Source organism: Manacus candei, unplaced genomic scaffold (assembly GCF_025592945.1).
Source record: "Manacus candei isolate 608988 ecotype Guabito, Panama unplaced genomic scaffold, ASM2559294v1 h1tg000071l, whole genome shotgun sequence".
Lineage (NCBI taxonomy): Eukaryota > Metazoa > Chordata > Aves > Passeriformes > Pipridae > Manacus > Manacus candei.
Window position 1 is genome coordinate 9,301,871 of NW_026138119.1, and position 23,082 is coordinate 9,324,952.

At 48.2% G+C, this 23,082-nt stretch overlaps 1 protein-coding gene across 5 annotated transcripts in view; it reads right to left on the reverse strand.

The window, feature by feature from the left end:
- CACNA1B (calcium voltage-gated channel subunit alpha1 B) overlaps positions 1 to 23,082 on the reverse strand; it is a 308,320-nt gene that overhangs the window by 124,639 nt on the left and 160,599 nt on the right. For 4 of the 5 annotated variants that reach the window (XR_007907763.1, XM_051807859.1, XM_051807858.1 and 1 more), the window contains exons 9-13: positions 19,507 to 19,563; positions 18,724 to 18,798; positions 16,735 to 16,824; positions 12,907 to 13,116; positions 3,162 to 3,274 (exon numbers count right to left, since the gene is read on the reverse strand). Coding sequence is in view for 4 of the 5 variants with exons in the window: in XM_051807859.1 (XP_051663819.1) it covers positions 3,162 to 3,274; positions 12,907 to 13,116; positions 16,735 to 16,824; positions 18,724 to 18,798; positions 19,507 to 19,563 (545 nt within the window). In the remaining variant the exon portion in view is untranslated. The remainder of the gene's footprint in view (positions 1 to 3,161; positions 3,275 to 12,906; positions 13,117 to 16,734; positions 16,825 to 18,723; positions 18,799 to 19,506; positions 19,564 to 23,082) is intronic. The other variant, XM_051807855.1, reaches the window with a different exon arrangement.

Here is a 23,082-nt window from a genome sequence, read left to right on the forward strand (position 1 = left end):
GCTGTTATTGCTCACATTAACCCGGCCTTTCAGAGCTCCCACCGCCCCTGGTCCCCGGGTGGGCAGAACACACCATAAACACGCTCAGCAGAACCCAGCAAGCAGCTGGTTTGTGCTGGGGGAGGGAATGTTAACAGGGAGCCAGGGCTGATACCTGCAAGAAACGCTGTGCCCTGAGCTTCCAAAAAAATCAGGTGCGCGGCAGTTGCTCATCCCTTTTGTCCCATCCGAAAAAGAAGGAGCTAAAACTTCTCTCCCACAGTCTCTCGCTCTTGGGAATCCCTCGTGAATCAGCAAAACCCTTTCCCTTGGACCTTCCACATGTCACACTGATAATTAATTATCTCGGCATCCCAGCAGGGCCTCCTGGGAGCCCGTTTCACAGGAGACCCCCCTGGACTGGTACTCCCAAGGCTGATGTTGCTCTGATTTGTTGTTTGGCGTTTTGCATTTGAATGGTTTCGTCTCGATGGTTTGTCAGACTAAATTGGCTACGGAGCTGGGGGATGTTCTGGGAGGGGGGGTGTGAAGCCGCCGAATTAATTCTGGGGGCTGGAAGGTGGGTGAGGAGGAAGAAACAGAGCCAGAAGTAGGATCCCTGTGGATTCTCCGAAGGAGGAAGAATTAAAACCAGATCAACAGCTTGAACCTCCTGGGAAACACTCACAAAGCTCGTTTCCAGCGCTGCACAAACGCAGAGAGACACTGGGGGGTTTATCTTTGGCTGAGTGCAAGCTCCTAAATCACCTGTCCCTGACTGGCAGGTGCAAGGGCTGGTCGTGGAAGGAGCATCCCGGACACAGGGATCCAAGGAAACTCGCAGCCAGCTTGGAGCTCACCTAATCCATTGGTGAAAGACATCAACCTGTTACCAGGGAATTTAAACAAGGCAGTGATGTGAGAAATAAAAATATGGGGTTTATATTATGAGAAATAAAAATACAGTTTTTATATTATGAGAAATAAAAATACTTTTATATATATATATATATAAGCATATCATGAAGTTGTGAGATATCCAAGTTCCACGGACTGAACTTGGGTATCAGGGTTCTTTTCGGCCAGACAAGGGCAATGCAAAAGTTCCTAAAAATTAAAATCTTTTGGGGCCACGTTGTACACGAGGTTCCTTTTCTCTTTGGGCTAAGAACAAGGGCAGATCCGTCATCTTCGACAGGGGATGGCTCGCAGCCAACTGGAATAAAGGGGAAGTCCCTTTTCAGAGAAAAGAAACCTTTTTAGGCAAAAATGAATATATTAAGATTATCTGAAAAAGGGTGGGATATTGTGAAAGTATAAAATGTGTGGAATTTAAACCCAAAGGGTCTTTTTCCCTGGAAATTCGGTGAGAGAAAGACCCGGCGCGCTGAATAAATTCTTCCTTGTTTCTTTGTTCCCTGAGTTTCTGCCATCCTTCTACATTTAAAAGAGGGATTTTTCCCACACAGGTGATCCCTGGGGTGAGGGCTTTCATCTCAAAGTCAGTTCACTCTGAGCTTTCTAGCCAAGAAGAGAGTGAGTTGGCTCTACTTGTAGCCTTGGATTGAGGAGAGGTCACTAAGTGAAGGTGAGAATTCCTCCTCCCTCGTGGGAATTCTGCTCCGTGGGGGAGGAGAGTCACTCCCAGCATTCTGGCAGACAAACAGTAGAACCAGTAGACTGAATCTTAGAGAGCAGGGCTGGATGACGTGCACAGTGACCTGAACTGTTGTCCCCTTGCCCCTGGCTGTGTCGAGAGCCTCATATCTGCTTTGGTACAGAAACCTCCCAGCCCCAATCCTGCTCTGCCCACGCCGAAGATAAGAGGAGCCAAGTTATCCTCTGTGAGGACAGATTACAGCCTAATAGCTTTTAATGAATAAATTACCATCCACACGCCGTGGTCTTTGTTACATGGAGCCAAAAGCAGCCCCACTATTCACACTTCAGAGCTGTAGTTTGAGCCTGGACTGTGTCCAGTTGTGGCCCCTCAGCTCAGGAAGGACATGGAGGGGCTGGAGCAGGTCCAGAGAAGGGCAACGAGGCTGGGGAAGGGACTGGAGCACAAGAGCTGTGAGGAGAGGCTGAGGGAGCTGGGGGGGCTCAGCCTGGACAGGAGGAGGCTCAGGGGAGACCTCCTCACTCTCTGCAACTCCCTGCCAGGAGGGGGGAGCCGGGGGGGAGGTTGGTCTCTTTTCCCAGGCAACTCTCAGCAAGACAAGAGGGCTGGGTCTTCAGCTGGGCCAGGGGAGGTTTAGGTTGGATATTAGGAAGAATTTCTTTCCAGAGAGGGTGATCAGCCATTGGAATGGGCTGCCCAGGGAGGGGGTGGATTCTCCATCCCTGGAGGTTTTTAAGATGAGACTGGATGTGGCATCAGTGCCATGGGCTGGGAACCACGGCGGGGTTGGATCAAGAGTTGGACTTGATGATCTCGGAGGTCCCTTCCAACCCAGCTGATTCTATGATCCTATGATTCTATGATTCTATGATTCTGTGATTCTGTGATTCTGGATGTGAGTTATTGCCTTCCTGTCACAAATCCCAGGTTTGCTCCTCTCCTTCTGGGCACTGCAAAGAGCTGCCTGTGCATCTTGAGGGTTCAAGGGCTGACAGAGGAGATGAGCAGGAAGATGTGTGGATTTTTTGTCTTTTTTTTGTCTTTCAGTCACCTCATTTAAATGGGAGGGAGAATCTCCCAGCAATCAGAGCACTGGAACACCCTGGAGTTTGCCGAGGAAATGAAAGGCCCGGCTGTCACTTTGCCTCATAAAGGGATGATAAGGAGGGGAAGCTTAATGTGTTTAACTGCAGTTAATTTATGCAACCATTGCTCCCTGCAGAAGAAACACTCCCAGAACCATTTCCCATGGATTGCCACACCCACCCTGGAATGCCCATCCTGCTGGATGACAGGAGAGCCACACAGGGACTTTTTTCAAGGACATGGAGTGCCAGGACAAGAGGGAATGGTTTCATGCTTAGACTAGATGAGGGAAGGAATTCTTCCCTGGGAGGGTGAGGAGGCCCTGGCACAGGTTGCCCAGAGAAGCTGTTGCTGCCCCATCCCTGGAAGTGTCCCAGGCCAGGTTGGACGGGGCTTGGAGCAACCTGGGCTGGTGGAAGGGATGATTTTAAGTTCCCTTCCAACCCAAAGTCTTCTGTGATTCATCTTAACTCACCCCAAAGTCAAAGCAGTTGAATGAAGAGTGGAAGTAGTTCCTTGGCCCCAGTCCATACATCTTCAAAGACATCTCAGTAAGGAACAGCCCCAGGAAAACAAACTCTGCGAAATCTGGAAACAGGGAACAAGAGATTAAATTAGTCCATGAGACCTTGGTGGGCAGATCCCTTCATGTGGGGAACAGTGGTATTTTTGCACAACCCAGAGTGACTCCTGGCAGAAGAAAATCCCTCTGCAATGGCAAACAAGACCCAGAGGAGAGCTTCCCATCATTATTTCTGTGTGTCCATGAGCTGTGAGCAGCCTTCAGGAGCTGTGCTGTGGGATGGTGGCATGAGCATTAAATAATATGCTCACTGTTTTTATAAAGGAATTTCAAAGCAAACCTCTGGATCTACTCTTTCTAAAGGTCTAATTTAATTGCACAGATAATGTTTTGCAGTGATGTGTTTGGGCCTTCTGTACTCACAAGAGATGGACACTTTTGGGTGTGGGGTGTTGAGTTTCTGTGACATCCTCTGCTGATAAAAATACCTTCCTACCCAACAGAACTGCTGACTCTGAGGGCTCATATTCAGAGGTGTTGTGTCTATTGTTACCACATTTATTTTTATTATGCCTTTATAGCCCTATAACTGTGGAAGAACAAGTTCTGTTTCCTTTGGCTTCACATATCGCAGGCAAATAAGCTGTGAAGCTTTTGATGGGAAAATTTATCACCCATGATGAAACAAAGGGCTGGAGACTTCAATTTCTAGCTGAAGTTTTTCAGGACTTGAAGCTACAGAAAATACCACCTTTGGCGTTTTAAGTTTGGATCTGGAGGCCAATTAGCAGCAGCAAGAGTAAAACGTTAAAAACAAACAAAAAAAGGTGCAAAAAACACCTCCAGTACCAAAACCAACCCAATGGAATAAGGCAAACCTCTCTCTCTCTGGAGAAGAGATGAAGAAAATAATCAACTCTCAAAGGGTGGAGATCAGTCACCTCTCTCAGTGCAGCACAGGAGGCTCCTGGATGTTGGAGCAGCAAAGTCTCCTGGAATTTCAGTTTTACGAGTCCAGGAATGATGAAGACAAGATGGAGCCAAACTTTTCTCCAAGGTGCACATGGACAGACAAGGGGGGATAGATACAAGCAGAATCAAGGGAATTTTCACCTGGATAATCCTGAATTCCAGGGCTTTGTAAAGTGGGGAAGCAGAGGGGCAGCTCCAATCCCTGTGAGCAGGGACAGGACCCAGGGAATGGCTGGAGCTGTGTAAGGGCAGGGTTAGGCTGGATTTTGGGAAAAGGTTCTTCCCCCAGAGGGTGGTTGGCACTGCCCAGGCTCCCCAGGGCAGTGGACACAGCCCCAAGGCTGCCAGAGCTCCAGGAGGGTTTGGACAACACTCTGAGGGCCAGGGTGGGATTGTTGGGGTGTCTGTGCAGGGCCAGGAGCTGGACTGGATGGTCCTTGTGGATCCCACCAAAGGTATTCCATGATTTTGTTATTCCATGACTTCCTGCAACACGTGGGTTCAGCTGATGAGTGTGAGGAGGGAATGAGGGTCCTTCCAAAGTGCCTGGATTTCCCTCCACCCTCACCCTCCACGTTCAAGAGGAGTGAGCAGAGTTTGCCCAGGGCCCATTTTGCACTGCTGGGTGTCTTTGGACATTGCTTGGAAAATACAGCTCCAATTAGCAACCAATAAAAAGGGGGGTTAAATCTTAAATGGCAGACAGTCCTGGAATATCATGGGCATAAAGTGAACTGAAATGCAGGAAGCTTTAGTGACATGAGAAAGGTTTTATTAACACCTCAGTGAGGAGCCTGCAAGGACACTTCTGCCAATATTTGTACAAGGGGAGGAAATACCAGGAGAGGATTAATTGTACTGTGTCACCTCCTGTCCTTGAAAGCAGGAGCAATGTCATTAAAGGAGAATATAAGGGCAGTGTGTTCACATTGGAGGAATAAGATGACAAAGTAGGAGATCTGCAAAGTTCTCAGCCTTTTTCCTGCCAAGAGGCAGCTCCATCCTCTGGATCTCATGGTCACATGGAGGAGCAGCACAGCTCCATCTCACTTGGAGCTTGGAACCTGCCAGGAGAAGCCTGGTCACCCCTGCACCAACTTGTCTCTCCTTTCTGACATCAGCTGCAACAACTCAGTGAGAAAACAGTTGTTTCTAATGCAAGGGATCCCAGAGTAGGGAATTATCCATAATTATGCTGGCAATCCATCCAAATATCCATCTCTCTGCTCAGTGAGACCCCTCCTGCAGAGCAGCCTCCAGCCCTGGGGAACAACATCAGGAGGAGCTGTTGGAGAAAATCCAGAGGGGGCCATGGAGATGCTCCAAGGACTGAAGCCCCTCTGGAGCCAGGCTGGGAGAGCTGGGGGGGTTCACCTGGAGAAGAGAAGGCTCCAGGGAGAGCTGAGAGCCCCTTCCAGGGCCCAAAGGGGCTCCAGGAGAGCTGGAGAGGGACTTTGGTTTCACACTCAGCAGAGCTCAGCAAGCCCAATGGTGTCATTGGAATGAATTGAAGTCGGTGGCCTTGTTTAATTAGCTGATAAAAAATCACAGGGAGAGGTTGTAGATCCTACAGAAAGCACAGCACAGCCTCCACCTGTGTCATGGCTCAATCTGGCAGGACATTTTCACCCTCTTTGTCCACCAAACTCACCTTTCAGAGTTACATGTCAGGGCCACCCCATTTTCTTCCACAGAGTAACAAAACTCCTGATAAGTGTTTTTTAAGTGTAATTCTCACCAGCAGATCCCAGTGCACTTTGCCAAGACAATTACCACCATTTCAAAAGGATAAAAGAAACAAGGATTAATGGTCAGTCACCCATCCAGTAGAAGGGTGAATAAAACCAGGTATTAGCAAGTGCAATGTTCCATCATCAGACTGACACACCCTGCAAACACACATGCAAAACCAGAATATCAGAGGAGAAAAGAGCTGAGAAATGGCCTTTCTAAGCAAAACAGATCCAAGAGATCTTTGGTTATGTTAAAAAGAAATAAAATAAAGACGAGGGGAAATGTTTAAAACTCAGAGCATCTCAAAAGGCAATTTCCTTCTGCTGCTCTTGAAAGAGCCCCACTCGTCCTTTCACAGCTGATGGATCCCATCAGGATCAGAGCTCAGAACTGGCAGCAGGAGCTGCATCTCAGCAGGTACCAGATGCTACAAATCACAGCCCAGTGAGGACAAGGGATGAAGGCAAGGAAAACACAGACCCAGAGAACTCCTCGGGCAGAAGGGACTGACTCAGTGAACCAGCTGCTGCAGCAGAAGGATCAGACACACAGTTCCTTCTGAGATGGCCCTGCCTGTGTAATTGGAAAAGCAATTTTGTTGTTTGGACCTCCTGGTATTCAGACCCCACATGTAATCCAATCTGCCTTAAGCAGAAGCATTCTGTGATGTGATTTAAGGAGGAAAAGTTTGATACAAACAGTCTAATTTAATTTCAGATTTGTGCTATTGGCAAAGGCCAACACACATTACATCCCATCACCCCACGTGTTTGAGTTTGACAGTTCCCAGCTCCTTTTTGTCAGTCACCCAGGGATTAATTCCATTTCTGCCCCATCTCCAAGTCCAATGTCTTTTAGAAACAAGTGCTGAGCCTGACACTTTGGTTTCCTCTCCTCGTCCTCCTCACACATTAAACCAACCAGGAGAACCTCAAAGCACAACTTCCTCCTCTTTGACCAAGCAGATGTGAAATGCTCAGCAGACATAAATAAATATGCTTCAGAAAGCCTTTTCCTTGCAAATTCTCTGTTTGGATATCCAGAGGGAGCTGGTCACCTACTTCAAAGGCAACCACAGCACCAAAAAAGGCCCAATTGCCCCAAACACATAGTTTTGGCAAGGCAAGCTGTTCTCAGGCCATAATGGTTAAAAAAGTGTTTGCAAATATTGTGTTCATCAGAAAAGACACATTCTGGGTCTTGGTTTTAGACTGAAATAAATTAAGGAGCCAGTTAAGGATCCTGCAGTTTTATTTGGAGAAAAAAGGAGAGTTGCTTCATGAAGGGCATCAAAAAAGGCCTAATTGGCCCCAAAGACATGGCTTAGTCTTGCATAGCAAGGGAAGGCATTCCCAGGCCATAATGGCTAAAAAACTGGTTTCAAATAGTCTGTTTATCAGAAAAGAGACACTCTGTGGGGTTTTTTAGACAGATATAAATTAGGGAGCCAAGCAGGAATACCTGCAGTTTTAGTTGGAGAAAAAAAGGAGAGTTGCTTCATGAAGGGCATCAAAAAAGACCTAACTGGCCCAAAAAAATGGTTCAATCTCATGTAGAAAGGGGAGGAATTCCCAGGCCATAATGGTTAAAAAATTGTTTTCAAATATTGTGTTCATCAGAAAAGACACACTCTGAGTTTTGGTTTCAGACAGATATAAATTAAGGAGCCACTTAAGGATCCTTGCAGCATTAGCTGGAGAAGAAAGGAGTTGCTTCATGAAGGGCATCAAAAAAGGCCTAATTGGCCCCAAAGACATGGTTCAATCTTGTTTAGCAAGGGAAGGCATTCCCAGGCCATAATGGTTAAAAAAAAACGTTTTCAAATATTGTGTTCATCAGAAAAGACACACTCTGAGTTTTGGTTTCAGACAGATATAAATTAAGGAGCCACTTAAGGATCCCTGCAGCATTAGCTGGAGAAGAAAGGAGTTGCTTCATGAAGGGCATCAAAAAAGGCCTAATTGGCCCCAAAGACATGGTTCAATCTTGTTTAGCAAGGGAAGGCATTCCCAGGCCATAATGGTTAAAAAAAAACGTTTTCAAATATTGTGTTCATCAGAAAAGACACATTCTGGGTTTTGGTTTTAGACAGACATAAATTAAGGAGCCACTTAAGGATCCCTGCAGCATTAGCTGGAGAAGAAAGGAGTTGCTTCATGAAGGGCATCAAAAAAGGCCTAATTGGCCCAAACACATGGTTCAATCTTGTGTAGCAAGGGAAGACATTCCCAGGCCATAATGGCTAAAAAACTGTTTTCAAATATTGTGTTCATCAGAAAAGAGACACTCTGGATGATAATCATGGGTGGCTGCATGAAAAATATACTTTTATAGGGAGCTGCAGCTTATTTAACCCAAGGTCCCTGTTTCAGTGAGCAGTGTCCATGTGCAGCATGGGAGAATTCCTATTTGGCACTGGAGTCCTTTCCATCCAGAGAAGGAAAATCTCTGATCGAATTTGGGGATAATTACAGGGCATAAAGTATGTCCTGTTATCCATCACAGCACAAGAATTCAAAGAATTTCTCATCAGCTCTTTCAGGCAGACCAAAGAAATCCCAAGCCTCTCTCTGAAGCTCCTACAGCTCTTTTTCCAAAGCAGTTGTAGTGATGTGGAATATCAAGCAGGGAAAGCTAATCAGAACAATTCAAAACAGAAAAGTTAAAAGAAAAGACCAAGGGAAAAATAAATCAATGCAAGACCCGGAGGCTTTTACCAACCGTTCTTTAAGTAAAATTAATTTGTAATGTAATTAAACTTTTCCCCAGAGGGACAGGTATAATTGAATTAGAGGTGCCTGGGTAGAGTTTCAGGATTTAGAGGATCCTCCCAGACTTTACCACGCTCCTCTCCTGCTGTTGCCCTTCACAAAAAGCCTCCTCAGTTCATTTCTAAGCACCTTCCATGAAACAACACAATTAGAATTTATTTCTCTCTTGCTCTCCACCAGCCCAGCCAAGTCCTGCTCCTCTGCAGCGAAGTTTTCTCCTCATGGATTAATTTTGAAACCATTTTTAAACTCTGTCACTCTTACAGTTAAAGGATTTTGCCGAGTATTTCCAGGAGCTGTTTAAAATCCCCTGGTTTTGTGCTACCTTGTTCTGCTGATATCTAAGGATCTGAGCACAAATCTTGGGCAGAACAGGGTTTTCAAGAACTCCTCGAGGGCTAAACCCCAGCTGGGCTCCCTCGAAATGTGTGTGTGATGCAGAGTTATTCCAGCAGGAGAGAGAGGAGCCAGCTCCATCATTGCAGTAACAAAACAACCAGCCCAGTCCCACACATCTGAAGGCCTAAAACATTCCCTGAATTCAATATTGAAGGTGAGATTAACAGGAAAGATGATGCTGTGAAAACTTTCCCTCAGGAAACTGGATAGAAAGCTGTAGGTCATCCCTGACACAAAGACAGGCTTGAATGCAGAACCACAGCTCGTCATCCTGAAATTTGGGAGGGTTTGGAGGCACAGGACACTTGTAATTTAAGAGGTTTGACTTAGAGGCCATTTCAGCAGACAATTCTCAGAAGTTCTTAGGTCTAAAATTACATTACAATAGGTTTCTTCCCCAGTTTCCATTACAATAGGTTTCTTCCCCAGTTTCCATTACATTATGGATAAGACAGACCAGGGACAATCTCCCCCAGAATGAACCCACAGTGTCTCTGCTTCATCTTGGAGAAAACTTATCTTAAAAAACAAAATAAAACAAAACCCAAACCAAACAAACAAACAACAAACAAATAAACAAACAAACAAAAAACCCCACAGCAAACAAAAATGATCTGGTGTGTGTCAGAATTTCCAGGAGGGCCATTCATGGGGAGATTTAAATAAGATGTTAAGGAAAGATTGTTTAATCTGAGGGTGGGGAGGCCCTGGCACAGGTTGCCCAGAGAAGCTGGGGCTGCCCCATCCCTGGAAGTGTCCAAGGCCAGGTTGGAGCATCCTGGGCTAGAGGAAGGTGTCCCTGCCCGTGGCTGGGAGTGGAACTGGATGATCTTTAAGTTCCTTTCCAACCCAAACCATTCTTTGATCTCTGGCCTTTATTCTGTCACAGACACTAATCCTGTACCACCCTATTTAAAGACCTGTTTAATACTTAAACCTGTACAAGAACATCCACAAACCCTCTGATTCCTTGGATACTGTGGTTTTGTCTGTGACCCCCCTCTGTGCTGCCCCTCCCCAATTCCAGTGGTGGTCCCATCACTGTTTATCTGCAGCCACTGATATTTCTGTTAGTGAATTTAAGGGATTGATTTGGGAAACACCTCTCGAGACCTTTCCAGGTCTTACAAGGAAATCATCTCACAGTGGTGCAAAGACAAGCCCCAGGAAGCACCTCTGGCTGGGGGGATGCTGAGAATTTAACTCCCGAGAAATCCCAAGTTTCTTTGGGGATTCTCTGACTCTTCCATTCAATAAAAGGCCGTGGGATCCCTCCCTCTCAGCTCAGTGATACTCCAACACCAAGAAATTAAAGTTTGCTGCCCAAGTGTTTCTGGAACCAATTGACATTGCAGAGCTCCCAAAAAAGGCACACACCCCAATCCCTGATTCCAGGCACGACACTATTTCAATGTTCCCTATTTCTGTAGCTTGGAAGCCTCATTTGTGGCCTCTGTCCCAGATAAGTTTCCCACCTGGAGGTGCCTCTTTAATTCTAATGGACAGAAAGCTCCTTTCCAGCTCTCCCAGGAACTTGGAGTAGAATTTGCTGGCTCATGGATCTCTTTGTGTTCTCTGAGAAAAGTCACTGCATGAGGTGCTCCCAAAACTGAGTCCTGGAAATCTGAAGCCCTCTTTTTTGGAGTTGAAAGGCTTCAAGTGTGTGTGGGGTTTTTTCTAGACATTTAGGCCTAATTCAAGAGGAAATCCTAATCCTCAAACTTCTAATTACTCTGCCAATCTGGCTTATTAATTCCTCTGTTAAATTTAGGTAATGAATAAGCAAGACTGACTTCTCTGTATAGTCTGTCTCTCTTTTCAGTCTAAATCTTGCCAAAAAAAAAAAAAAAAAGCCAAACCCAGACTTGAAAGAAGTTCCTGTTCTTCTTATGCATCTCTCATTATAGCTCCATTTACCTGATGATATTAAATATTTCAACAAATATTAATAAGGACATTTTTGATGCCAGAGCAGTTGGTATTCTTGACCTTTTAGGTCTATCAAAAAAAAAACTTCAAAAGTTTGCTTCTTTGTAATAAGGTAAGACCCAAAGATCTGAGGCAGGAAATATTTAAGTCTGTAATTTAGATAGAAATCAAGGAAAATTAGGCAGATAAGTATCTTTAAAGATCTAAGCTGAAATGATTAGACTTTTTGAAATATTTGGGGTTTTTTTCCTGGTCTTCTGTTCTCTTGTTTCAGAAGTTTTACTTGACAAATTCTGCTCTGGTCTCATCTCAATATCAAGTGTTGAACAAAAGGATTTGTTCCTGGCCATTTTACAGAGGAAGAAGTGGCCAAACAAATGGCTCTGACTTCCAGAAACAAACTCCCATCCCTTCCCTTCAGAAGGGAGAATTCTCAGTGTCCCACTTTCAGGGTCACCACGTTCTCTCCTGAGGAATTTCTACAAGTTTGACAGGAATTTTTAGGTTTTAATTTTAGGGTTTAAGTTTTCTAGGAATCCTACCCTACAACCTTCATCAAAATACACAAAAAGGCCCATCCTCCACCTTCCATATTTATTTAAATCAGGTTTGGTGAGCCAGGCTGTGACCCCAGGGAAGCACTGGGAGGTGTGAAGGCTGTGAAGGCAGAAAGCCTCCATTTATTATTCATCACGAGACAAAGCCAGATGCGATTTTCAAACCACAAAAAAATCCCCTTTCAGAAGCACTTCTAAACTCTCTGAGCAGAACTGGCAGGTGACCACAGGTGAAAATAAAAGCTGTAGCACAAATACAGTATCATTTTCTCTCTGGTGTCGTTTCCATCACGTATTTTCACAGAGGGCACCGTGACATCCCTCCCCCTGATCACACAGTGAGGAGGGCACACAACAAAAAAGGATCTTCTGTAAAGTTGTAACCTTTCAAAGACCATGCCAGTCATCACTGAACTGTAGGGAGTTAGTGGGGGGTTCTATGAGCACAGACAGAGGTTTTTGTCTCACATGTGGTGCTGTCCCAGGGACACCAGAGCTGGCAGAGCTTTGTGTCCCCAACAGGAACCACCCCTGGAACAGATCAAAGTGGCAGCAATTTGCAGTTCTCTGGGCAGACACAGGTTGGGCAGAGCAACCTGCCTTTCCCCAGGGAAAAAAAAAACCTCCCCCTCCTTTCTGTCTGACACAGAACAAATCCTTCTTCCTGCAGGATTTACATCTGGTTGAATCTGAAGTTTGAAATAACCTTTGGGATATCGTTCCCATCTCAAACCAACACCCTGCCCTGGGGGATCTCTTCTGAATTGTGTGATTGAGTGACTGGAAACATGATTTGAGAGAGAATTGGGATTGTTCAGCCTGGAGAAGAGAAGCTTTGGGGAGACCTATTTGTGGCTTTCCAGGACCTGAAGGGATCCTAAAGAAAGATGGAGAGAGACAATTTGCAAGGGCCTGGAGTGACAGGACAAGGGGGAATGGTTTCCCACTGCCAGAGGGCAGGGTTAGATGGGATATTGGGAAGGAATTCTTCCCTGGGAGGTTGGTGAGGCCCTGGCACAGGTTGCCCAGAGAAGCTGTGGCTGCCCCTGGATCCCTGGAAGTGTCCAAGGCCAGGCTGGACAGGGCTTGGAGCAACCTGGGCTGGTGGAAGGTGTCCCTGCCCATGAGTTGGAATGAGATGATCTTTAAGATCCCTTCCAACCAAAATAATTCCATGATTCTGTGACTTATGAATTACTAGAACCACTGACTAAAGCATTCCTGAGCCTGTGCTGAGGTGACCCTTGGGAAGCTGAACCCCAGAGCTCCCGGGGGGTGTGCGAACACCAAAAATGTGGATTTCCTCAGGGGAAAGGTGGAGCTTCCAGTACTCACAGAGGGCAGTGGTGAGCTTCTCCGGCTGGTCATAGTGCACCATGGCCACACAGAGGGTGTTGAGGGCCACCACACACAGGACAATCCAGTAGAAGCTCTGAGCCTTCACCATGCGCCGGATGAAGAACCGGAACATCTTCTCTTTCCTCCTGAAGTAGGACGAGCTCTCGTTCTTCCCGCTCTTCAAACTGGCGCGGGCAAAAGGAGACCCTGGGACAGAGAGAAGAGTCACCACACCCCACCCTGGCAGGCAAAAGGCTGGAGGGCATCTCCTGGGCACACAGAGCCTCTGCCAAGCACCGGGAACGTGGCTGAGCAGAAAGCTGGGCACGCTGGCCACGGGCTGAGCGAGGGCATCTGGCTTGGGATGGTGCCATGAGGGATGAAGGCTGGGGTTTTAAAACTTCATGAGTCAATGAATCAGTGCCCAGCTCCACCATCTAAAGAAACTGGGCTTCCAAACCTTTGGAACAATCCTGATTGCCCCAGTTAAACCCATCACTCGGGCTGGAAGGACAGGAAGCACCGGGCACAGTGATGGTTCTGCCCGTGGTGTGGAGCACGTCCTCGTGGAGCTGGGACCTGGCAGCAGGAAAGCTGGTCCCTATTTCTCCTGCTCCAAGGACCAGCCCTTACTGCTGAATGGAATGAAGTCTCCTTATTTCATTCTCCAGCTGCTTGTATTTCCTGAGCAGAGGCCTCAATCTGCCTCCCTGCATCAGATTTTGGGTGCAGCTACTCATTTGGACCAATTCTGCCTAAACCAGATGTATTTCCACTCCAGTCTGAAACCCTGGAAAGAGCCAAATGTTTGAACAATAGGAAGCTGATGGAAGAAATTCTTTCTGCTGTTCAAATGAAGGATGAAAGGGCAACCTCTGGCCAGTGCTGAGCAGGAGAAATCAGCACAGGTTAGGAGTAAACACATGGAGCCATTGGGGTTCCTCTGCAACTGCCACAGATGCTGTTGCAAGCAGGGAAAATCATGATTGTTGCTGTCCACTAGTTGTGTCACACTCTGCTGGCCCTCAGGACCTTTTTTCAAGCTGATTTGTGGCAGGATAATACACTATTGCCCTTCCCCATCGTGGGATGGAGCATCCCTGCAGGAAGGGCTGAGCAGGACACATGGGCCTGCCTTGGAGCAAGCAGATGATTTACATGGAGATGGCTGAGCTACAGGAACAAAGTGTTCTGGCTGCAGCAGCCAAATCTTGGGGTGTGAGCACCTACATTTCAGCATTTGGAAGGGGCGGGAATCTTGCCCTGTTTCGTGCTGCAATAACATCAAACACAACACTCATAGAAAGGATGAAGCATCCAGATGTGACAGCAGCAGGTTCTCCAAGCCTCACAGCTCCACAGGAGCGTGATGTCTCCCCAGTGGAACGTGAGCTCTCCACTCCATGGCCCATTTCTGGCCACCCACCAACACATAGAGCTGCCCTTGGCCGGGCTCTGAACAAAGTCCTTGCAGAAAAGCTTGATGTGCTGTTCTGTTAGTTTGCTAATCCTGCCTTTGGCAGTTTAAAAAATAAATCACAGTGCTCCTCCATTGCTCTAAGACAACAAAAAGAGCTCCAGTTTAGGATTTAGGCTGCACTGTTTAGCAGGTAGAGAGCTCTCAGATATTCATGCCACTCTGTACTCCCAGATTTGCAAGGGAATAGTCTCATCTCCTCCACTGATCTTTCAGAGGAGAAAACCAGTTTGTATTTAAGCTGATCTAACATAGAAAATATCCACTTCTCTGGGCTTTGCTGTCTGGGAATCCAGACAAGTGTCCTGTGTCTGGGACAGCGTGGAGGGTGGGAAGGCAGAGAGAGCAGCTGCACACTTATTAGTGTGGAATGAGAGGCTGAGAGTTGGGAGGAGAGAAAAGAACAAATGCTAAGAACAGCTCCAGAGGACACATTGGGAAGTGTTCAGCACTACAGAGCTTTATAATGCAATTATGAGGCTCCTTGAGGTGCTTGTGTTGGAATTCAAGAGCCAACAGGCAGCGAGAGCCTGTCAAAGCCTCTCCCTCTGGTCTGCACCTTCCCCTGGCACTCAAGAATGATGCTGCTGGTTCTTCCACCCTCCTTCTGCTCCCACCAGAAGACATCACAGAAAACCAGCCAAAAAACCCCTTTGCTCAAAAAACATATTCTTTATGCCTAATTGGCCACGTGCTGTGATTGTTTGTGTTCTGCAGAGCCTCAGCCTCTTCGGGAGCCCGCGAAGGAGCTGCTTCATCCATCTCTCCTTCTCTGTCTCGTTCCATGGATCAAAATCAAAAACACTTTTCCCAAGTGGGTGAAGCACTGCTGTTATTTTCCCTGCCATATGCTCCTGAGACAGTTCCCAGCTCTGCAGCAGATTATTCACGAGCCCAGATGCTCCGTCATCCGTTGCCACCTGAAATGCCTGAATTCCAAGATCTGTTGGCGTGGCATGGGTGCCCAGAGCCTGGAGGGACTTGGATGGGAATGCAAAGAGCTCGTAATTATTGCAACCACGGACAACTGTTCCAAAAATGACCCTTCCTTGTTATCCATGCAGGGATCCTGGGGGGAAAAAAAATAACCGAACCAACCCAAAAATGCACATGGGTGCTGCATTTTTGCCCTCTTTCAGCAACGAGCCTCTCACAGGAGTGTCAGCAGTTTAGGCACAAAACCTGCAGCCTGGGGGACCGTGGGTGATGGTGTCAGGAACATGCCAAGCAACATTCAATTCCTGCAACCAGGTCTTGGTTTAAAGGGGAAAAAAAAAAATCCCAGCAGCAGCTCTAATCCCTTAAAACCTTAATGCCAACTTTCCAAAGGGCAGTTGAGGCACTCGTGCTTTCAGAACTCTGCAGACACAGACTCTGAAATGAACTGTTTGTGCCGCTGCTCTTGTGCTCCCAGGATTTGCTGCTTGGTGGGAACTGGGCTGCCAGGATATTTCTTTGGAAGATAATGAGAACATCTGCTGCTCCAGCAGCAAAACCATGTCCAGACTCAAACAACAGGGCCAGGGAGAAGCAAAATACCCAAGTGCAGAGCAGGCAGGAGATGTGCCCCCAGCCAGGGAGGAGCAGCCCCGGGCTGAGAGGCATCTCTGCTGGTGTCCAAACAGCTCCCTGAGCTGGGGGCTGTGGGCTCAGAGCCTGCCAAGCCCTGCCAGCCCCAGACCTGCCTCCTGCCTCTCCACCTGGCTGTGTCTCAGGAGGGAATCAGCTCTGGGAACTGCAGGACAGGCAGCAGTCTGGTAGTCCTGGTCTGCAGAGCTGAAGACTCCACATGCTGCACAGGGCAGGATGCACTGGAGGTGTGGGGGTGACTGGGTGCACACTGGTGTGTATCTCCACATCTGGCTTGAAAAACGTAGAGAATTTCTTTAAGATCTTCTCCTAAGGCAAAAATGAGGGAATTGGGGCCACTGCCCAGCGTTTCCCAGTAATAACTCACACAGCAAGGGCTGCAAACCCACCCCTGTGCATCGGTGGCAGATGGGACTGTGTCCAGTTCCTCCAACAAAGAGCCTTAGCAGTGTCCTTGGACAGATTTGGGGTTCATTAGCATGAACAAGCGTGCTCCAAGCAGAATCCCGGGATGGGTGGCACAGCAGGGATTCTCCCAGCGCCGGGCAGGGCTCTTGGAAAGGTGCAGCATGCAAGAGCTGAGCCAGGCAGCGCAGGGCAGAGGGTGAAGCCACGGAGCCCTTTGCTTTGGGAAGTCGAGGGGACTTCTCCTTCTTGAAACCGCAGCTTCTGGAGCAAAGGAGCCTCTCAGAGGAAAGATGGCATGGACAGGTTTGGGTGGAGATCTGAACCTGGGGCAGAGCGAAGCCGGTACTCACCAACGGAGCAAATGTCTGTGAAATGGTCCTCACCTTCTTCTGCATGAATCAGGTCGTTTTTGCTCTTCTTTATTGCGGCTCTTTTCAACACTGTGTGCAAATTAAAGAGAAAATGCCCCGTGAGGATGCAGAGTGGATTCTCTCTCCCCCTCCCTTCGCTCTCCAGGGCCAGCATTTCCTTCCCAATGCCAGCTTAGAGCTCTCACACAAGGGAAAGCCGGAGCAAACCGGACAACCTACAACCTTGCAGGGCCCAGTGCTTCGGTGTCGGGGTCCTTTAGCTGTTTGACCTTCCAGATCTTGAAGGTCTGCCAGGAACGGGGCTGGGCGCTCCCGCTGCCCCCAGCAGATGCAGGAGGGTGGGGGAGTCACTGCAGCTGCTGGAGCTTTTAGCACAGCAGAAAGGCTGGCCAGGGTCACTGGATCTTTGTGAGCCCCAGTGGGTGAGGAGATGAGTGCTTCCATCCATTAAAGCCATTAATGCTGTTTACAGTGGGTACCATTAAGGAGTCAGCATTCACGGGCTCCGTTTAAGCACCGAGCAGTGCCTGGAGGAGCAGAAACGCTCCACTGCCACAAATCAGGGAGCAGCCTCTTAATAGCACCCAGTGTACAATCCCTGCCCTCTGGGGCTGCTGTGATTCTTTGAAGACACGCTTCTCCCAACAGCATCTTTTGTGGGGAGGGCAGACATCCCTACAGTGTTTTATTCCGACAGGGAAAGAGACCAGCAGCCTAAAAGGCTGGGAGAGCTCTGCACTGTCCAGCCAGTGCACGAGGGGTGAGGCAGGAACTGTGAGGACGCTGGTCCCATGACCACCTACCTGCAGAACCTCGAGAACTGGCAGAAAAAGATACGTTGATACAGTTTGGTAACAGGTTCAAGACATACAGTAACTAAGCACCATTTTCTAGCAGCAGTAAGACACCCCACGGTGTGGTGATACAGACTGGTCAGAAGGCACACACAGCAAACCCACACACTCTGAGCCACTGGAGTCTCCTAGAGAAGATCCCCTCACTCTTCACACGGATTTCCCTGACACAGAAATGGATGTGCTGCTTCCTGCACGGCCAAGGCAAGGGTTGGTTCTTTGGTCGCTTCCAAACACCCAGAGCATCACCTGGGTTCGGAGAGGCTCCAGGAGAAGAGGATGCTCTGAGCCTGTGATCTGGATCCAGGGGTTTTTTTGGGCAAATAACCACTTTTGCACCTTTCTTCCCCACCCAGCTCTAGGTTGAATGCTCAGTCCCAGCAATACCAGCTTTTGGGTCTTCCAGGCTCCATCTGTCCCAGTACACTCCAGCATATCCAGGCCATTCCCAGCACTGGGATGTAACCTGGGAGTAAAATTTTACAACACTCCCTGGCATGAATTGAGCAGCTTCTTTATCTTCTCCCCCAGATAACTCCTACTTGTGTTTAGCAGTGTGCCATCTCTACAGGCACCCTGGATGCAACAGCCCTCTGTTTTGGAGACTGTGAGAGGATTTACCAGCATAGACATGGGCGGCTCCACACCAGTTGCTTCAAGGCTGGGAATGTTGCCGGGCTCCTTTAGTTTAGCAGGATAGAAGGAGCCTTAATATCCCTGGGTCTTGGCTTGTCCCCACCTCTAGTTTGCTCACACCACTCAGCTTTCCGGGCTACCCTTCCAGACGCTCAGGGCTAAGAGCTGCACCCACGTGCTGGACGAACTCCCCCAGCGCACACGACCCACACACACACACGAAGACTGGCCAGGCACACCTCGAACCCTGACCTCCTGCAGCCCCAGCTCTTCCATCCATCCCCGAGTCCTCCCCAGGTGCAGGTCACCAGGCTGGCCAAGGCGGACCAGCAGCCGGGCGCCCGCCGCCCCGAAGGAGCCGGAGCACAGGGTGCAAAACCACCCGGGAGACACCCCCGGTGACCTGGGCACGGGGGGCTGTGGGGTGAGGCTGCCCCGCTGTGCCGCCTGAGCCCCTGGTGATTTGCAATCCACTCACTGTTGTAGCTGCTGCCGCTGCTAGTCTCTGCCGGTGCCGTGCCTTGGTGGATCGGCCCTTCCGAGGCGGCCCTCCCTGACAGTGAATGGGAGGAGAAAAAAAAAGAGGAGGGAAGAGGGAGGGGGAGGGGAAAGGAGGAGGAGACATGGGAGGACGAAAGATGGTCAGAAAAGGGAGAGGGAAGAATCTTTAACTGAACTTTGACTGGCTGGCGCGTTCCTACGAGCTCATCGCTCTGGGAGGCACAGGGAGGGCAGGTCCTGTGGCCTCGCTCGGCTCGGTCCCTCCAGCCTGGGTCGCACGTTGGAAGGTAGGATCACCACACCCTGTTATGTCTTACTGCTTACAGCTAACAGGGGTCTTAGTCTCTTTGTCAAATCCGTTTGGAAAACCTCGGTTTGGAGCCCTGCCTTCTCCTGGTCAGCGCGTTCCTCCTCTGGCATCCGCTCTGCAGCCTAATCCCCGCCACGGCCTGGGGGTGGGACACGGCCAGCCCCGCTTGGACAGGCTGACGGGTGTCCCTGTGGTCCCACAGGCAGCGTAGGGACCGACCCCAAGGGCAGATCCCCACCCCAGGGCGGTGTCACATGACTGCTCATCATCCACCTGCAACCTCGAAAGCACCCGATACGGGCGAAGGGACTCTGCAGCCCCATCTCTGCCAAGGGCATGCAAGAGTGTGTTCCTCACACCCTCCTGGGCACAGTGGAAGGCCGTGGCACTGTCCAGCAGCTGAACCTCTCACGTATCACAGGAGGAAAACGGCACAGCAAAGGGACCTACCGTCCAGAGGAGATTTCTCTTCTGCGTTCTTGTCTTCCTCCGCCAGCATGACCTCCTCTGGAAAAGATAAAACAGCAAGGTTCAACCCCAGGTTTATCACATCCCTGCTCTAAAACCAGCTGCCACCTGCCTTACCCCTTTGTATCACCCAGTTACACCCAGCCTGGGGAGGAGAGGATGGCTCAGAACGCTGTGCCCCTCTTGCTCAGGGGAAGGATGTCAGACAAACCACTGGGAGATGCAGCTCTTCCTGCATGATATTCCTCTTCACAACCACCCACCCAGTCCAGTTTCTCCACCCAACTATCATCCACAAGGGACTTCTGGACGCCAAGAACCTTCCTTCAGACCCAAGAAAGCCACAGGGTGGTCCCTCATGTCCTGTCACATGGGAGACACCGTTTGAGAAGTGAGAGATGCTCCACACCCGTTGCTGCTCTTCTGTCTCCATCAGCAGGACCAGGACTCAGCCCAAGGGTAACAGATCTCTTGTGGCACAGGGTGAGACAAGCAGGGCCAGCTGCTGCATGTCAACAGTGCCACATCTCAGGAGACACAGTGTCACCAGAAAGCCACCACGTCAAATCTTTGCCCAGTTAAAACCCACAAGGTCCCAGGGGGGAGCTCTGCTCAGCACAGTTCAGGCTGTGCAGTGCAGGAACACCATCCCTGCTTTCCACTCATGTGTGATCTCCAAAATACAACTTTATACTTCCCTAAAGTAAAAAAAAATAATCATAAAACACTGTAAAAACCAACCTCCCAAAACTGAATGATTTTTATCTGAGTGAAAGACAACCAAGTTTCCTGAGGTTTCCCAGTGCAAATGTCATCACCCAAGGCAGTTTGCAGAACACACCACGCTGTGCCAGCACTGGAGAAACACTCAGAACCACAGATTTTAACTTGCTGCTGGAAAAATTACGTGAGGATTTTCTAAAGGACAACCCAAAGCAAACAAAACATCGAGTTGGAAGCTGGTGATCTGTACACTTCCTTCTATTATTATAAATGACAAAATCCTCCACGTGCTTGGCACGGATATAATTTGACTAAAACATTTGATGCTGTGTTCCCACAAAATTTTGCTTTAAAGTCCATTTAAGCTGGTCTAGATTGAAGGGTAACTAAAAAAAATATAGAGAATAAACACAAACAAACCACAGGCCAAACATCAAAGTGTGTAGCTGAGAGCTGTCTAGAAGAATACTAGAGGGATCAGCCTTATATAAGCCTATATAAGCCACACAAGCCTTATATAATCTCTTTATTAATCATCTGGGAGAGAGAGTGAATGATACATTAATAAGAGAGTAAATTGAGAAGCCTGAAAAATAATATCCAAGGACTGAGGGAGGCTGGAAAGGCAAGAAGAAATAAGAAAGTGCAAACTAGAGCATGAGAGACATAGAGGAAAGAAGAGCTGAGAGAGGGTTAAAAACGTCAGGTGAGCTAAAAACTACGCTTTAAAAAGGTATAAAATCCTTCCAAAAACCCACAAGACAAATCAGGTGCTTTTTGAGGCTTCTTAGGATGGGTCAGAAAAGTAAAATGGGCTTTTGTAGACAGTTCAAGAGACTTCTGTGTCAAACCAGCACCTCTTCAAAAGTCTGGCCCAGAGAAAAGCTGTACTGATGTTTGGGGCTAAAAATGTTGGAAGGAAATAAAAAGCAATTACCAGTGGGTATGACTGTCCTAAACCACGAGGAAGGGATGGCTTGGACATGGACACCCCTTCCCAAGGGCTGCTGGTGTCAGTGGATCCTCACCCACAAAGGACAGGTTCCTAAGAGAGAACTGCAAACCAGCTGGGCCTCTGCCCCAAACTCAGGGCCCCGAGTTGGTGGCCAAACACATCTCCATCCATGGACACATCTCCATCCATGGACACATCATCCATGGACACATCATCCACGGATGCATCTCCATCCATGGACACATCTCCATCCATGGACACATCTCCATCCATGGACACATCATCCATAGACACATCTCCATCCATGAACACATCTCCATCCATGGACACATCTTCATCAATGAACACATCTCCATCCATGGACACATCATCCATGGAAACATCTCTATCCATGGACACATCATCCATGGACACATCTCCATCCATGGACACATCATCCATGGACACATCTCCATCAATGAACACATCTCCATCCATGGACACATCATCCATGAGCACATCTCCATCCATGGACACATCATCCATGAACACATCTCCATCCATGGACACAACATCCATGAACACATCTCCATCCAGGACTCATCTCCATCCATAGACATATCTCCATCCATGGACACATCATCCGTGGACACACCATCCATGAACACATCTCCATCCATGGACACATCTCCATCCATGGGCACATCATCTATGGACACATCATCCATGAACACATCTCCATCCATGGACACATCATCCATGAACACATCTCCATCCATGGACACATCTCCATCCATGGACACATCTCCATTCATGGACACATCTCCATCCATGGACACATCTCACCTGGGCTCAGTTTTACTGTTCCCTTTACAACCCCAGGTTCCACCAATGAAATTCCCTCAATCCCAGCTCTCCACCCCCACTGCTCCCCAGTTCTCTCTTTTCACAATCACTCCTGTGTGCCTTGAATCCTCTGGGAATCCCGAGGAACACATCCACCCTGGAAGAGCTTCTTGTGGGTTTTAGGCCTGCTAAAAAGCCAGTTCAGCAGGACACTCAACATTTCTAGGAGGGGGTTTAACCACACAGAGGATCAGAATTTGCCTTTAGTCATCACCAAGCCTGGAAGAGGATAATTGGAATGCCCAAAAAACCTCCCAGACCAGTGACTCTACATTAGAAGAAATATTCCACAAAGAGATGGTGTCAGATCAGCCACTTGGAGCCTCCAGACAAAGGTTTCACCAGGATATCAGAGCGAGAGGTGTCTCAGCAGTGTCAGGAATTGCTGGTCATTAAGTACTGGAAGGACTGGAAATAAAGACAAACCTGGCACAGAGGAACTGGAAGGTGAACAATACAGGTAGAGCAGCAGAGAAACGTGGTGCCCCTTCTCTTCCCTTTGGCATGGGGAGAGAGGACATTGTGGGCTCAGATAACTCAGTTCAACAGAAGTCAGGAAAAAAAAAAGGAAGAAAAACTGACTTTAACTGTCAGAGTTGGTAAATAGAAAAAAAAATTAATAAAAATACAGCCCTTAGAAGAAGCTGCCACACTCTCATGGGGAAATCTAATCTGTCTTTCTGGCAATTATCCTTCTTTGCCATCTCACACACGTGTCTCGTTGGTGTAGGTGGCTTTTCCCACCTGGATCAAAGGACTTGTTGCTCTGTTTCTTCCCAAGAAACCTGAAAATTCATAAAGCTTTATCATGTCAAGGGACAGCAGTGAAGTTACAGTGGGCTGGGAGAGAGAGGTGAAACCATTCCCACAGCCTGTTACTCCAGGAGAAGGGAAACCCTCTGAATCAGTGCTGGGGGAAAGAGCTGGAAAGAATTAAAATGCAAAAGACACACGACTTGATTAGCCCTGAACTGAAAGACTTCTGAGCAGAGCAT